At 42.8% G+C, this 17041-nt stretch overlaps 2 protein-coding genes across 4 annotated transcripts in view; one reads left to right on the plus strand and one right to left on the minus strand.

Moving 5' to 3' along the window:
- CHCHD6 (coiled-coil-helix-coiled-coil-helix domain containing 6) overlaps positions 1-17041 on the minus strand; it is a 241832-nt gene that overhangs the window by 117237 nt on the left and 107554 nt on the right. The window lies entirely within an intron of this gene.
- Positions 5311-5709, plus strand: LOC120367160 (large ribosomal subunit protein eL27-like). Its single transcript, XM_039477347.2, has one exon. The coding sequence runs from the start codon at positions 5317-5319 to the stop codon at positions 5707-5709; it is 393 nt and encodes a 130-aa protein (XP_039333281.1). The 5' UTR covers positions 5311-5316.

The following is a 17041-nucleotide window of genomic DNA, read 5'->3' on the forward strand; positions in this document are numbered from 1 at the left end:
GTGCATTCCTGTAGTCCCAACTACTTAGGAGGCTGAGGCAGGAGGATCACTTGAGCCCAGGAGATGGAAGCCACAAGTGAGCTATGATAATGTCCTTGCATGCCACCCTGAGCAACAGAACACGACTGCCAAAAAAAAAAAAAAAAAAAAAAGGTATAAAATGAATGATGTTAACAAGTTGATTTTGGGAGGAGATGCTAATCATTAAGATAGTACAGTACACTGTGATGGTTAAGAGGCTTGGGTTCAAATTCTGACTCTAACAATTATTTGCAATTTCTCTGTGCCTCAGTTTCCTCATAGGGCTGCCATAAGGGTTTGGTGTTATTCTGACCTGCTGTAGGGGTCCTGGCAGTGCTTCGGCTTATGTGCTCTGAGTCTGAAGAAGAAACTACCACCAATAATCCATCCCTCCCTTCCTTCCATAAGCCAGCTTGGACAGGTGCACAGCATTCCATGAGGTTGGCACAATTCAGCAGGGGAGATACAGCTGATTAAGGGACTGCAGAAATGCAGACCTTCCTTCATTGACATCAAATGGGTCCTGCTGAGGCCAGAGCCCAGAAGAGTGGGTAGGGGCAGAGATGAACAGGCATTGTTGACCCTAGGACCAATTCCCAGCTTCTTTGAAGGCAGAGACAAATGCAGAGAGGCTGCTTCTCTAGGGTCATCTTCCTTACTTTCCAAAACCACCTGTGCCAGGAGGGAGAGGCAACTCAGAAAGGTGCCATGAAGAGGGATGCTCAAAGCCTTGTCTTTGTTCCTCATTACACAATACACATTTTCCAAGAGTCACTGATGCCTCACAAGGAAACTTTGAAAAAACATTCTATTACAAGACCATCTGCTGAAATACTGTAGGCTCTCTACAGCCCCCATTTCCTTTTATTACCAGGGAAAGCCGCATGAAAACTGGTCTCATTCTGAAGGCTTGTATCTGCTCATGCTGCTTCCTTCCAAATCTCCACTCACAGGCTGCAGTGTTGAGACCACTCCCCCGCCCCATCTGCACTGTGGACATGGTGCCCATGGCTGGGAGGATGAGTGAACAGAGGCTTCAGGTGTGAGGGATCACAGGACAGATGGCCTCCCGGGAAACCAGAGCCTGCTCTCCTCCATGTCGCCCAAGTAAGAAAAGAATAAGACAGCAGGGAAGGAGACAATGGAAATCCTCAGGAACAGTTAACTCTGTGTATGTCTGACACGTTTTATCCAGTAAGTATCACATTTTCTGCAGCCGTCCTTCCTCTTAGCAACACCTAGATATTGATCAGGATAAAAGTATAATCTTGGTCATGACAAAACAAGGATCAGTGACATCCCACGAAACAATCAGGAATGACTCCATAAAAGCAACAGTGATCATTTATTATCTGTTAATAAATAATTCCTTAAGTGCTCCATTAACTTATACAATAACATAGTGAGATAGATACGTATTATTAAACACTATATATGTATGTATGTATGCATGCATGAATGAGACAGTGTCTTGCTCTGTCAACCAGGCTAAAGTGCAATAGCACAATCTTGGCTCACTGCAGCCTCGACCTCCTGGGCGTAAGCCATCCTCCCACTTCAGCCTCCTGAGTAGCCTGGACTACAAGCACACCATGCCTGGCTAATTTTTTAAATTTTGGGGAGATGGGGTCTCATTATGTCACCCAGGCTGGTCTTGAACTCCTGGGCTCAAGCAATTCTCCCACTCTGGCCTCTTAAAGTGCTGGAATTACAGATGTGACCCACTGCACCTGGCCTAAACCCATTTTAAAAGCAAGAAAAACGAGGCATAGAGTAATGAATTCACCCAGGGCTGCACAATCAATACATGGCAGAGGTAAAGTTTTAAACTAATGGGCTTCATCTTCTGGTGTAATAAGATCCTACCTGGTATAATTTTCCAAGCAAGGCTATGTTAAGAAATCATGATATCATCTCTTCAATGTCTAATAAAGTTCTAGGGCACAGAGATGATAAGGTTGGAAATGAAATGTAGAACCACTCTGGTGCACAATTCCCTTTAGTGGAGGGCTGGGAGGAACCCCAGATTTGCACAGAGCAACAACAATTAACCACATGGGAGCTTGTGCCCTTGAAAGCCCAAAGCGATGTCCATTTCTCCTCAGGAAGAGCAGGCCAGTGGGCCCCTCCCCTGCACCTGCTCCTGGTATCCAACAGTCCTTACCTGTCAGCATCCTCAGCATGCCGTCTTCCTTGGCCTGGCCATGAATTTTGTTCCTCCAGAGTGGAGCCAGGTTGGCCCAGGCAGAACAGCTAAGCCCTGATCTACACAGGCATACCTAGCTCGGACAGAACCTCCGCATCCCTGGAGATGCCCTCTCTCCTCTCTGCATCTCTGCGCAATCTTTGCTATGGCACTTTGCCTCTCCCAGTCAATGTCCCCACTACTGTTTCACTCTTGTTTGCACTGAGATCAGTACCAAAACTGTCCTGAATGCTTGTGGATCCAGGACTGTTCTCAGAGACTGGGATCCTGTGATGAGTGAGGCACACAGGAGGGAATGGACAGATGAACATAAATTAATGGGTGAATGCGATATCAGATGGTGACGAAGGGCTGTAGAGAACAGAGTGGCAGTCCAGAGAGGCAGGGGTGAGGACTCATTCACAGGGGGTGACCACAGAAGGTCCCTCTCAGGAGGTGACATTCAAGCTGAGAGCTGAATGACAGAATAGAAGGCCATGACAATCTTGGAGAAGTTCATTCCTAGCTGAGAAAACCAATGCAAAGGCCTCTGAGTGGGAACAAATGTGACATGTTCGAGGGACATAACAAACACCGTAACAAATACCTGGGAGTGGAGTGGGGGAGTGGTGAGAGACAGCATGAAAACAGGCTGAGACCCCGATGGCGCAGGGCCCTGCAGCCCTGATGAGGTGGTGCACTGCCGTCTATGAGCACGGAGAGCCACTGGAGAGCTCTGAGCAAGAGAGCGATATGATCTATTTATTTATTTTTTTAATCTAGCTCATAAAAGCTGAACTGTAAGGCTGCTGCCCAAGAGGACAGCCTGATTATCTTCTTTCCCACACCATGCACTTGCATGCACAGGCACACAAAATATTAACTGCGGTTGTGACAGCTGTAGCTACACAAAGGTGGCAAGGAGAAACCTTTACAGAGGAAATAACATGCGATTTTCTAGCTGAACACCTTTTAAAAAGTAATGCTGGAGAATAGAATCCCTGCCTGTGAGGGAGGCAGGGGCTGTCTTTAGGTACAGGGTAACAGCATGCTGCTTGAAATAAGCAAGAGTTAGGTAAAGCAGAGCTTACTCATGCTTCTAAATCTGCAGGCTGAAAAGAGAGAGATGGGGCGGGGCGGGGGGGAAGGAGCCAGTGATTCAGCTCTGCTGCCTGCTGCTTCTCACTGCAGCTCCAAACAGTAAGAGTTCAGAGAAGTTGCTCAAACATGACCAGCAATAGAACTATAGTTTCTTACAGAGAACAAGAGCGATGAACTGCCCAGGCTCCAAGTGGGAAATTCATGAACTGAGCAGAGCCAGCCAGGTGTATGTGGTCTTCATGTCCAGAATAACCCCAGTACGCCCTGCCCCACTCTGACAGCACTTCAGACCTCAGGGTTTGTATGTCGATGAGTCAGAAAGGTTCTCTAGAGAGCTGTGAGGTTAACAGAGTCTGAGAAGTGGCCCCTACCTGACCAGAGAACAGGCTGCCTGGCCACAGTCACATGCTCAGCCTGTAACTATATCAGGCAAGTAGGCAGCTGCCCCATACCTACTGGAGGAGTCCTCTGTGGGCAGCAATGTCCTGCCTCTGCTGTTGGTACTACACCTGGGCTAAGAGGACAATGCAGAGAACAGGGAACTGTCAGCTTGCAGCTGGTGGGGGCTCTCTGGGCCATCTCCTTCAGATAAACTGCCCTTTAGGGGCCTCAGAGGCTGGTCAAAAACCTGTTCCAACTGCTTGTAGATCCATCTAGGATCCCCACCTAGGCAACTTCTCTAGAGAATGGATATTAGAAACTGAAGAAATGCTTTTCTTTGACCTAGTCTCAACCAGCTACAAATACTGCCCATGGCACAATGGAGCTCTCGTCCCTTCAGACACATGAGGGCTTCCAGGGCCCGTGCTTCTGGCTCCTACTGTTCTTTGCCAGAAATGTCTCTTCTTCTATATTCTGCCAGTTCTCTGCTGTTGCCAACTGTCAAGGACCCAGTCAATGCTTCCTGCAGCACCCTATTAAATCCCGTGTTGGAGTCTTGGGGAGGTTCTGTCCAATTTCCAAATAGGAAGCTGTCCTATATTAAAGTGGAGATCAAATATGTGTGCTTTCTCTGTCCTGAAGCAGCCAGGAGTAGGCACCCCACTTGGGCTCAGTCAGTCATCATCACACAAAACTGAACCCTGAATAAATAAATGACACAGAAAGGAGGGAGTGATAGAGACTGGCTTGACAGAGACCACAGAAACAGCAGCAAGAGTACAGTGACGCAACTGACAGGGCTTCATGACCTAGAAGCTCCCCTGCTTCTGGCCCATTCCGCAGGCCTGGCCCTCCAGCTCAACACCCACAGGTGAGCCAACAACTCTCCAATTAATTCCCTCTTTGCTTATGATTGCCAGAGCTGGTTTCTATGGCTGTAATCAAAATCCCTGAATGGCTTATTTTTTCTTCTCTCTCCAACCAAACAGAACTGTGTCACCTATCTATACTCTCACAGCACTTAAATATATCCTATAATTATTCTAATTATTGTTATACTAATTGGTCTAAAGCTATTGATCCCCCTGCAAATATAGGAGCTTCATGCAAGCAGCAACCCTGAGTTACTTCTGTTGGTGTCCCCATGCCTGGCATGAAACCTGGTAGGCACATGATGCATAAATGTACGCTGAACAGAATTTACACTTTCAAAAGATGCATTCATATTTCATACATATGATTAATTATTAGGTAACATTATTGGTAATTCTAGCAAAAGCAAAACACGGGCCACCTAATACAGTGCTGTAATTTTCAACAATCTTCTCGAGAGGTTGTAAATTTATTCTCCAAGGACTCATCATTATTATACCACTAAGTATTGAGTGGATGCTGGACAAGGGCCCTGAATTCAAGATGGCATAGCTATGAGACAGCAAGGCTGGGCTTGGCGTAGGTCTACAGAGTTGCGAAGCCCACATTCTTCCCACTCACCACACTGCTTTTCAGTAGGTCTCCACCAAAGACATATTGCATGCGACTCCTCCCCAGGGTGAAAGGTTAGCGGAAGTGTTCTTCTTTCCTTTTTGCCATAGGCCTGAGTGGTTGCTGCCAAAATAGGCAAGTCCATGAAACCTGGGAAGGTGGTGCTTGTTTTGGCTGGGCGCTACTCTGGACACAAAGCCATCATTTTGAAGAACATTGACGATGGCACCTCAGATCGCCCCTCCAGCCATGCTCTGGTGGCTGGAATTGACCGCTATCTCCACAAAATGACAGGTGCCATGGACAAGAAGAAGATGGCCAAGAGGTCAAAGATCAAGTCTTTTGTGAAAGTTTATAACTACAATCACCTAATGCCCACAAGGTACTCTGTGGATATCCCCTTGGACAAAACTGTCGTCAATAAGGATGTCTTCAGAGATCCTGCCCTTAAACGCAAGGCCCGACAAGAGGCCAAGGTCAAGTTTGAGGAGAGATACAAGACAGGCAAGAACAAGTGGTTCTTCCAGAAGATGTAGTTTTAGATGCTTTGCTTTAGTCATTAAAAAAGAAAAAGAAAAAAAGTCTGAACAAAAAAAAAGTGATGAAAGAGCAAAATGATAAAGGGATATCACCACTGAACCTACAGAAATACAAATTGCCATCAGAGATTACTACAAACAGCTCTATGCACATAAACCAGTGAACCAGAAAGAAATGGATAAATTCCTAGACACTTGTACTCTACCAAGACTAAACCAGGAGGAAGGCGAAACCCTGAATAGACCAATAATAAGGGCTGAAGTAGAGGCAGCTATCATTAGCCTACCAACCAAAAAAAGTCCAGGTCCAGATGGGTTCACAGCTGAATTCTACCAGACATACAAAGAAGAGCTGGTTCCATTCCTTATGAAACTGTATCAAAAAATACAAAAGGAGGGAATCCTCCCTAATTTTATGAGATCAACATCATCTTGATATCAAAACCTGGCAGAGACTCAACAACAAAAAAAGAAACTTCAGGCCAATATCCATGATGAACATAGATGCAAAAATCTTCAATGAAATACTGGCAGACAGACTGCAACAGCATATCAAGAAGCTTATCCATCAAGATCAAGTATGTTTCATCCCAGGAATGCAAGGCTAGTTCAACATACACAAATTCATAAACATAATCCATCACATAAATGGAACCAAAGACAAAAACTGCATGATTGTCTCAATAGATGCAGAGAAGGCCTTCAACAAAATTCAATAGCCCTTCTGCTAAAAACTCTCAATAAACTAGGTATTGATGGAATGTATCTCGAAATAATAAAAGCTATTTATGACAAACCTATAGCCAATATCATACTGATTGGGCAAAAGCTGGAAGAATTCCCTGTGAAATTAGGCACTAGACAAGGATTACCTCTCTCACCACTCCTATTCAATATAGTATTGGAAGTTCTAGCTAGAGCAATCAGGCAAGAAAAAGAAATAAAGGGTATTCAATTAGGAAAGGAGGAAGTCAAATTGTCTCTATTTGCAGATGACATGATTGTATATCTAGAAGACCCCATCATCTCAGCCCAAAATCTCCTGAAACTGATAAGCAACTTCAGCAAAGTTTCAGGATACAAAATCAATTGGCAGAAATCACAAGCATTTCTATATACCAATAACAGATAGAGAGCCAAATCAAGAGCAAACCCGCATTCACAATTGCTACAAAGAGAATAAAATATCTAGGAATACAACTAACAAAGGATGTAAAGGACTTAAAGAACTACAAACCCCTGCTCAAGGAAATAAGATGGAAAAACATTCCATGCTCCTGGTTAGGAAGAATTAATATCATGTAAATGGCCATACCACCCAAAGTAATCTATAGATTCAACACTATCCCCATCAAGCTACCAATGACCTTCTTCACAGAACTGGAAAAAAACACTTTAAACTTCATATGGAATCACAAGAGAGCCTGCATAGCCAAGACAATCCTAAGCAAAAAGATCAAAGCCAGAGGCATCACAATGCCAGACTTCAAACTATACTACAAGCCTACAGTAATCAAAACAACATGGTACTGGTACCAAAACAGAGACATAGACCAATGGAACAGAACAGAGGCCCCAGAAGCAACACCACACATCTACAACCAACTGATCTTTGAAAACCTGACAAAAATAAGCAATAGGGAAAGGACTGCATGTTTAATAAATGGTGTTGAAAAAACTGGCTAACCATGTGCAGGAAGCAGAAACTGGAGCCCTACCTGTCACCTTACACTAATATTAACTCCAGCTGGATTAAAGATTTGAATATAAAACCTAACACCATAAAAACACTAGAAGAAAACATATGCAAAACCATCCAGGACATAGGCATAGGCAAGGACTTCATGACTAAAACACCAAAAGCAATGGCAATAAAAGCCAAGATAGACAAATAGGACCTAATTAAAATTCAGAGCTTCTGTACAGCAAAAGAAACCATGATTAGAGCGAACCAGCAACCAAGAGAATGGGAAAAAATTTTTGCAATCTACCCATTGGACAAAGGGCTAATATCCAGAATTACTAAATATTAAAACAGATATACAAGAAAAAAACAACCTCACTCAAAAGTGGGTGAAGGATATGAACAGACACTTTACAAAAGAAGACATGTATGAGGCCAATAAACATATGAAAAAATGCTCATCATCGCTGATCATTAGAGAAAGGCAAATCAAAACCACATTCAGATACCATCTCATGCCAGTTAGAGTGGCAATCATTAAAAAATCTGGAGACAACAGATGCTGGAGAGGATGTGGAGAAACAGGAACACTCTTACATAGTTGGTGGGAGTGTAAATTAGTTCAACCATTGTGGAAGACAGTGTGGCAATTTCTCAAGGATCTAGAAATAGAAATTCCATTTGGCCCAGCAATCCCATTACTGGGTACATACCCAAAGAACTATAAATAGTTCTACTATAAAGACACATGCACACATATGTTCATTGCAGCAGTGTGTACAATAGCAAAGACCTGGAACCAACCCAAATGCCCATCAATGATAGACTGGACAAAGAAAATGTGGTACATATACACCATGGAATACTACACAGCCATAAAAAAGGATGAGTTTGTGTCCTTTGTAGGGACTTGAATGAATCTGGCAACCATCACTCTCAGCAAACGGACACAAAAACACAAAGCTAAACACCACATGTTCTCACTCATAGGTGGGTGTTGAACAATGAGAACATGTGGACTTAGAAGAGGAACATCACACACTGTGGGCAGTTGGGGGAGTAGGGGAGAGACAGTGAGAGTGGGGAGGGTAGGAAGGGAAAACACGGGGACAAATACCAGATATAGTATGCACCTAAAGTTAAAAAAAAAAAAAAAAAGACCTATTGCATGCAAGGCATTGTGTGAATGATTCTAACAAAGCTGCTGTTGTTCACAATATTGTTTAAAAACTGTTTTCAAATTTAACACATTTATGCAGATATTTAGTAGTGGGAAACCTTCTGTCTTTCAGAGAGGTATTGAGTTTCTGGAAAGAGCTGAGTGTCTGTACTCATGCCAAGGAAGCAGATAAGGTGTCCTCAAGGGGGCAGAGCCAGCCACAGAGTATGAAATGTGCCCCCAACCTCAGGAGGAAGCTGTCTCCCTAGTATGGCTCTTTAACTAACAAGTCCTTGGAGTACAGGGTTTTTACTCTGCTTTGAGCTCTGAGAGACATGTATGAGCATGTGCACATGCATATGTACGTGTGTATGTGCATGCAAGTGGATGCAGACATGCACACATGCAAGAGACTAATTCCCATTGCCTATGAGTACTGTGTCACTATGTGCCTCGTCTCTCTCAGTAACTTTCTTAGCCACTTGGGTAGCATCCAGCACTGAGGGCTGTATCTGCAAAGTGCATGAGCCAAAGTGATGACTGTGAAGGCAAGAGGCTAATGTGAGGTCCTCCCCATACCTTCCATATCTGTAGACATTGGCCGGGGAAGAAATTCCCCTCTTGTGGTCCCTTTTCCCTCTGAGAAGGGGTGTGGTGGCCCTAACTCAGTTGGATCTAATCATTTCTGGTCCCACACCAGCCCTCCCCCTTTCTCTGGGTCAGACTACCAGGAGGCACTGCTTAAGTCCTGTTCCACAAAGTGGAAAGAGTAAGTAAAGTACAATGACGTATGAAGATGGCAGCAATTTTAAGAACCAAAAGGCTCTCCAGTCTTCCTGTATCTTCCTCTTGGCAAAGGCAAGAAAGAGTAGCATTCTTCCTTTGTAAAGCAGGCCCTGAGGACTTCACGGCTCAGAATCTGAGAGGTTTAAGCAGGAAACAAGCAGCACACATTGGCAGGAAGGATCCTGCCAGCTTCCATCACCTATTCCACAAATATTCAAAAGCAGCTACTGTATAACTGGCACTGAGTGGATGTTATAGAGATGCTAGAGACGGCGCACACCAAGCCTGCAGATGAAGGTGCTCTGCCATTGCTGAACCAAGGACACTACCCCTGGATGAGGTTAACATTAGAATAAGGAAAGGCAGTAAGGTTCTACAGAGAGGAAGAGACAGGAAATGTGCATTCAACAGCACATAAGTCCTAGATACGCCATCATATACATTAAATATTTCATTAGATACTTAGAGCCAGAGAGACTTCATTTTGAATCCCAGTTCTGAACCTTGCTAAGTGTGTGGCCCTGGCAGAGTCACCTTGCCTCTCTGAGCCTCAGTTTTTCCATCTATGCTGGGGAAAGGACTAACAACATTAAATGTGAAAAGCTCCTGGCACCTCATAAGAGCTCAATAGTCATTATGTCCTTTTTTTCCCTCTTCTTTAATCAACAGCTGTTGGCTAAATACTTTTAGACACATTTGAAAAGCATTTATCCCACCTTTTTATCCCTTGCTGCAGAAAGATCTCGAAACAGTGACAGCTGCTACACCCACTGAGTGAGCCCCTCACACTCCTCACTCAGCACGCAGATTACATACTCATTGCTCATCTGAGACCAAGAACATCTTCTCATCTGGACATTAAACCAAATGCACTCTTCTTTCTGATGGCAGAAGTCAGGGTTTTACAAAAGATGGCTTGAATTTTCCCTTCTTCAGTGTCAGCAGAGTCTCCCCTTCTGCATGGATATTTAGAACAATTCTGAAGCACATATATTGAATATGAGCCCATTTCCCAGCTTGGGGGACACAGGGCCCAAATTCTGAGTCCAACAGTAAACACATGCATTTTCCACAGCAACAGATTCAGACCAGGGTTGACCACCAACAGCCTCAGGAGAGACCTCTGTTAATTTAAGCATGTTCTGCTGAGCCCTGCTGTGTACGAGATGTTGCAGGCACTGAGACAGATGAAACAAGGTCTCCACTCATCACTTTCTTAACAGAGACTGACCGTAGGAAGAGGCAGTGCTGGGTCTCTGTCCATGTTAAGAGTAGACTGCAGATCCAAGATGGCCAAATAGGAACAGCTCTGGAGTTTAGTTCCCAGCAAGAAAAACGCAGAGGGTGAGTGATTACTGCATTTCCAAACGAGTTTTTACTGCCTACAGACCAGGAGATTCCTGAGCTGAAAAGCGCCATGAGTTTCCAGCACAGCTGGTGCTGCTCTGAATGGAAAAATGGAGCTCCCAGCTCAGCACTTGAGCGTCTATAAGGGACAGACTGTCTCCTCAAGCAGCTCCCCAAACCCCATATATGCAAAGACATACCCCATAAAGGAGACCTCAGGCTGACATCTGAGGGGTACCCTTCTGGGATGAAGATAACAGAAGAAGAAACTGGCAGCAACCCTTTCTGTTCTGTAGCCACTGCAGGTGATCCCCAGGTAAGCAGGGTCTGCAGGGGACATCCTGCAGTCCTACAGCAGAGGGGCCTGTTAGAAGGAAAACTAAGAAACAGAAGGAAATAACTTCAACATCAACAAAAGGATGTCCACTCAGAGATCCTATCTGAAAGTCACCAACTACAAAGACCACAGGTAGATAAATTCAGGAAGATGGGAAGAAACCAGTGCAAAGAGGATGAAAATACCAAAAACCAGAACACCTCTCCTTCTCCAAGGGATCACAACTCCTCACCAGCAAGGGAACAAAGCTGGATGGAGAATGATTCTGATGAATTGACAGAAACAGGCTTCAGAAGGTGGGTAGTAACAAACTTCTCTGAGCTAAAAGAACATGTTCTAACCCAGTGCAAAGAAACTAAGAATCTTGAAAAAAGGTTAGACAAAATGCTAATGAGAATAAACAGCTTAGAGAAGAATATAAATGACCTGATGGAGATGAAAAACATAACATGAGAACTTCGTGAAGCATAGTTTCAATAGCCAAATCAACCAAGCAGAAGAAAGGATATCAGAGATTGAAGATCAACTGAATGAACTAAAACAAGAAGGCAATATTAGAGAAAAAAGGGTGAAAAGAAATGAGCAAAGCCTCCAAGAAATATGGGATTATGTGAAAAGACCTAATCTACATTTGATAGGTATACCCAAATATGACAGAGAGAATAAATCCAACCAGGAAAACATTCTTCAGGATATTATCCAGGAAAACTTCCCCAACCTAGCAAGGCAGACCAACATTCAAATCCAGAAAATACAGAGAACACCACAAAGATGTTCCTTAAGAAGAGCAATCCCAAGGCACATAATCATCAGATTCACCAGGGTTGAAATGAAGAAAAAAATGCTAAGGGCAGCCAGAGAGAAAGGTCGAGTCACCAATAAAGGGAAGCCCATCAGACTCACAGTGGATCTCTTGGCAGAAACCCTACAAGCCAGAAGACAGTGGGGGCCAATATTCAACATCCTTAAAGAAAAGAACTTTCAACCCAGAATTTCATATCCAGCCAAACTGAGCTTCATAAGCAAAGGAGAAATAAAATCCTTTACAAACAAGCAATTGCTCAGAGATTTCATTATCATCAGGCCTGCTTTAAAAGAACTCCTAAAAGAAGCACTAAACATAGAAAGGAACAACCAGTACCATCCACTCCAAAAAAGTACCAAATGGCAAAGAGCATCAACACAATGAAGAAACTGCATCAACTAATGGGCAAAATATCCAGATAGCATCAAAATGGCAGCATCAAATTCACACATAATAATATTAACTTTAAAAGTAAATGGGCTACATGCCCCAATGAAAAGACATGGACTGGCAAATTAGATAAAAAGTCAAAATCCATCGCAGTGCTGTATTTAGGAAAACCATCTCACCGGCAAGGGCACATATAGGCTCAAAATAAAAAGATGGAGAAGATTTACCAACCAAATGGGGAGCAAAAAAAAGCAGGAGTTGCAATCCTAGTCTCTGATAAAATAGGCTTTAAACCAACAAAGATCAATAGAGACAAAGAAGGGCATTACATAATGGTAAAAGGATCAATGTAACAAGAAGAGCTAATGATCCTAAATATATAAGCATCCAATACAGAAGCACCCAGATACATAAAGCAAGTTCTTAATGACCTACAAAGAGATTAAGACTCCCACACAATAATAGTGGGAGACCTTAACACTTCACTGTCAATATTAGACAGATCAATGAGACAGAAAATTAACAAGGATATCCAGGACTTGAACTCAGATCTGGACCAAGTAAACCTAATAGACATCTACAGAATTCTCCATCTCAAATCCACAGAATATACATTCTTCTCAGCACCACATCACAGCTACTCTAAAATTGACCATGTAATTGGAAGTAAATCACTCCTCAGCAAATGCAAAAGAACAGAAATCATAACAGTCTCTGAGACCACAGTGCAATCAAATTAGAACTCAGGATTAAGAAACTAACTCAGAACCACAAAACTACATGGAAACTGAACAACTGGCTCTTGAACATTGACTCGATAAACAATGAAATGAAGGCAGAAATAAAGATGTTCTTTGAAACCAATGATAACGAATACACACAATGTACCAGAATCTTGAAAACACATTGAAAGCAATGTCTAGAGGGAAATTTATAGCAATAAATGCCCACATGAGAAGCAAGGAAAGATTTAAAATCAACATCCTATCATCAAAATTGAAAGAGCTAGAGGAGCAAGATCAAAAAACTCAAAACCTAGCAGAAAACAAGAAATAACTATGATCAGAGCAGAATTGAAGGAGACAGAGACACAAAAAACCCTTCCAAAAAAATCAATAAGTCCAGCTGTTTTTTTTTAAAAGATCAACAAAATAGACCACTAGCCAGATTAATGAAAAAGAAAAGAGAGAAGAATCAAATAGATGCAATAAAAAATGATAATGAGGAGATCACCACCGATTCCACAAAACTACAAACTACCATCAGTGATTACTACAAACAGCTCTGTGCACAAAAACCAGTAAATCTGGAAGAAATGGATAAATTCCTGGACACTTGCACCCTTCCATGCCTAAACCAGGAAGAAGTTGAAACCATTAATAGACCAATAACAAGGGCTGAAGTTGAGGCAGCAATTAACAGCCTACCAATCAAAAAATGCTCAGGTCCAGATGGCTTCACAGCCAAATTCTACCAGACATACAAAGAGGAATTGGTACCACTCCTTCTGAAACTATTCCAAACAATCCAAAAAGAGGGAATCCTTCCCAAATCATTTTATGAGACCAACATCTTCCTGATACCAAAACCTGGCAGAGACTCAACAAAAAAAAGAAAACTTCAGGCCAATATCCACGATGAACATAGATGCAAAAATCTTCAATAAAATACTGGTAAACCGATTGCAACAGCAGATCAAAAAGCTTATCCATCACAATCAAGTAGGCTTCATCCCAGGGATGCAAGGCTGGTTCAACATACACAAGTCTATAAACGCAATCTACTACATAAACAGAATCAAAGACAAAAACTGCATGATTATCTCAATAGATGCAGAGAAGGCCTTCAACAAAATTCAACAGCTCTTTATGCTTAAAACTCTCAATAAACTAGGTATTGATGGAATGTATCTCAAAATAATAAAAACTATTTACAACAAACCCACATCCAATATCATACTGAATGGGCAAAAGCTGGAAGCCCTCCCATGAAATCTGGCACTAGAGAAGGATGCCCTCTCTCACCATGCCTTTTCAATATAGTATTGGAATTTCTAGCCAGAGTGATCAGGCAAGAAAGAGAAATAAACAGTATTCAATTAGGAAAGGAGGAAGTCAAATTGTCTCTATTTGCAGATGACATGATTATATATTTAGAAGACCCCATTGTCTCAGCCCCAAATCTCCTGAAACTGACAAGCAACTTCAGCAGTCTCAGGCTATAAAATCAATGGGCAGAAATCACAAACATTCCTATACACCAATAACACTAAAAGAGAGCCAAATCAAGAGTGAACTCCCGTTCACAATTGCTACAAAGAGAATAAAATATCTAGAAATACAAAGGATGTAAAGGACCTCTTCAGGAGAACTATGAACCACTACTCAAGGAAATAGGAGAGTACAGAAATAGATGGGAAAACATTCCATGCTCCTGGTTAGGAAGAATCAATATTGTGAAAATGGCCATACTGCCCAAAGTGATCCCATCAAGCTACCTATGACCCTCTTCACAGAACTGAAAAAAAAAAACACCTTAAGCTTCATGTGGAACCAAAAGAGAGACCGCATAGCCAAGAAAATCCTAAGCAAAAAGAACAAAGCTGGAGGCATCATGCTAACTGACTTTAAACTATACTACAAGGCTACAGTAATCAAAAGAGCATGGTACCGGTACCAAAACAGAGATCAGACCAATGGAACAGAATAGAGGCCTTGCAGGCAATGTCACACATGTACAACCATCTGATCTTTGACAAACCTGACAAAAATAAGCAATGGGGAAAGGATTCCCTATTTAATAAATTATTTTGGGAAAACTGGCTAGCCACGTGCAGAAAACAGAAGCTGGACCCCTTCCTGACACCTTACACTAAAATTAACCCCAGATGGATAAAAGACTTAAACACAAGACCTAACACCATAAAAACTCTAGAAGAAAACCTAGGCAATACCATTCAGGACATAGGTACAGGCAAGGGCTTCATGACTAAAACACCAAAAGCATTGGCAACAAAAGCCAAAATAGACAAATGGGATCTAATTAAACTCAGAGCTTCTGTACAGCAAAAGAAACAATCATTATAGTGAACCAGAAACCACTAGAATGGGAAAAAATTTTTGCAATCTACCCATCTGACAAAGGGCTAATATCCAGAGTCTACAAAGAACTAAAACAGATTTACAAGAAAAAAAAACAAACAAACCCATTCAAAAGTGGGCGAAGGACATAAACAGACACTTTTCAAAAGAAGACATATTTGAGGCCAACAAACATATGAAAAAATGCTCATCATCACTGGTCATTAGAGAAATGCAAATCAAAACCACATTGAGATACCACCTCGCACCAGTTAGAATGGCGATCATTAAAAAATCTGGAGACAACAGATGCTGGAGAGGATGTAGAGAAATAGGAACACTTTTACACTGTTAGTGGGAGTGTAAATTAGTTCTGTCATTGTGGAGGACAGTGTGGCAATTCCTGAAGGACCTAGAACTAGAAATTCCATTTGACCCAGCAATCCCATTACTGGGTATATATCCAAAGGATTATAAATCGTTCTACCATAAGGACACATGCACACGAATGTTCACTGCAGCACTGTTTACGATAGCAAAGACCTGGAACCAACCCAAATGCCCATTGATGACAGACTGGACAGGGAAAATGTGGCACATATACACCATGGAATATTATGCAGCCGTCAAAAATGATGAGTTCGTGTCCTTTGTAGGGACATGGATGAACCTGGAGACCATCATTCTCACCAAACTGACACAAGAGCAGAAAATCAAACACCGCATGTTCTCACTCATAGGCGGGTGTTGAACAACGAGAACGCATGGACACAGGGAGGGGAGCACTATACACTGGGGTCTGTTGGGGGGAAATAGGGGAGGGACAGTGGTGGGTGGGGAGTTGGGGAGAGATAGCATGGGGAGAAATGCCAGATATAGGTGATGGGGAGGAAGGCAGCAAATCACACTGCCACGTGTGTACCTATGCAACAATCTTGCATGTTCTTCACATGTACCCCAAATCCTAAAATGCAATAAAATAAATAAATTTAAAAAAAAAAGAAAAAAGAAAACCATGTGGACAATGCATGGTTTAGACAAGACACAGTGAGACCGGAAACCTAAGCCACAGCTGTGAGAAGGCTCCTTTATGAAGAGAAATTAAAGTAGGGACAGGAAGGTTTCTACCTGAAAGAAAGGTGAACGGGAACACTGACAGAGCAGAGGGTGAGCAAGACAGCAAGTTCTATTGTGATTGTGCTGCCCACATGGCACCTGGGGTCTCCAGAAAAGGGCATTTAGGAGGCAGCTGGGCTGTGGGTCTCTCCAGGCATGCAGGGCGCAGGGCAGCTGAAGCCGCAGGGTGAAAGCCTGGCTAAAAACGCCTACAACCCTTCACTAAGTGGGACTCAAAGAGGCTCTAAAGAGGCACAAGACCCAGAGGCCTCCTTCCAGTCTTCACAATCCAGGTGGGGCACAGTGGCATCTAATGACATGAGGTGGCCAACACTAGCACCAACAGTCAAGTTTCTACTTTCCACATGGCAGAAGAGCTCCTCTCACACCAGCCAACCCTCCTCTTAGCTCAGGCTGCTACCACAAACACCACAGGCAGGTGGTTTCAGCAACAAACATTTTTTATTTATTCATTTATTTATTTAGAGACGGAATCTCACTCTGTGGCCCAAGCTGGAGTGCAGTGGTGCAATCGTGGCTCACTGCAACCTCTGTCTCCTGAATTCAAGCAATTCATCTGTCTCAGCCTCCTGAGTAGTTGGGGCTATAGGTGTTTGCCACCACG

Source organism: Saimiri boliviensis, chromosome 8, assembly GCF_048565385.1.
Source record: "Saimiri boliviensis isolate mSaiBol1 chromosome 8, mSaiBol1.pri, whole genome shotgun sequence".
NCBI lineage: Eukaryota > Metazoa > Chordata > Mammalia > Primates > Cebidae > Saimiri > Saimiri boliviensis.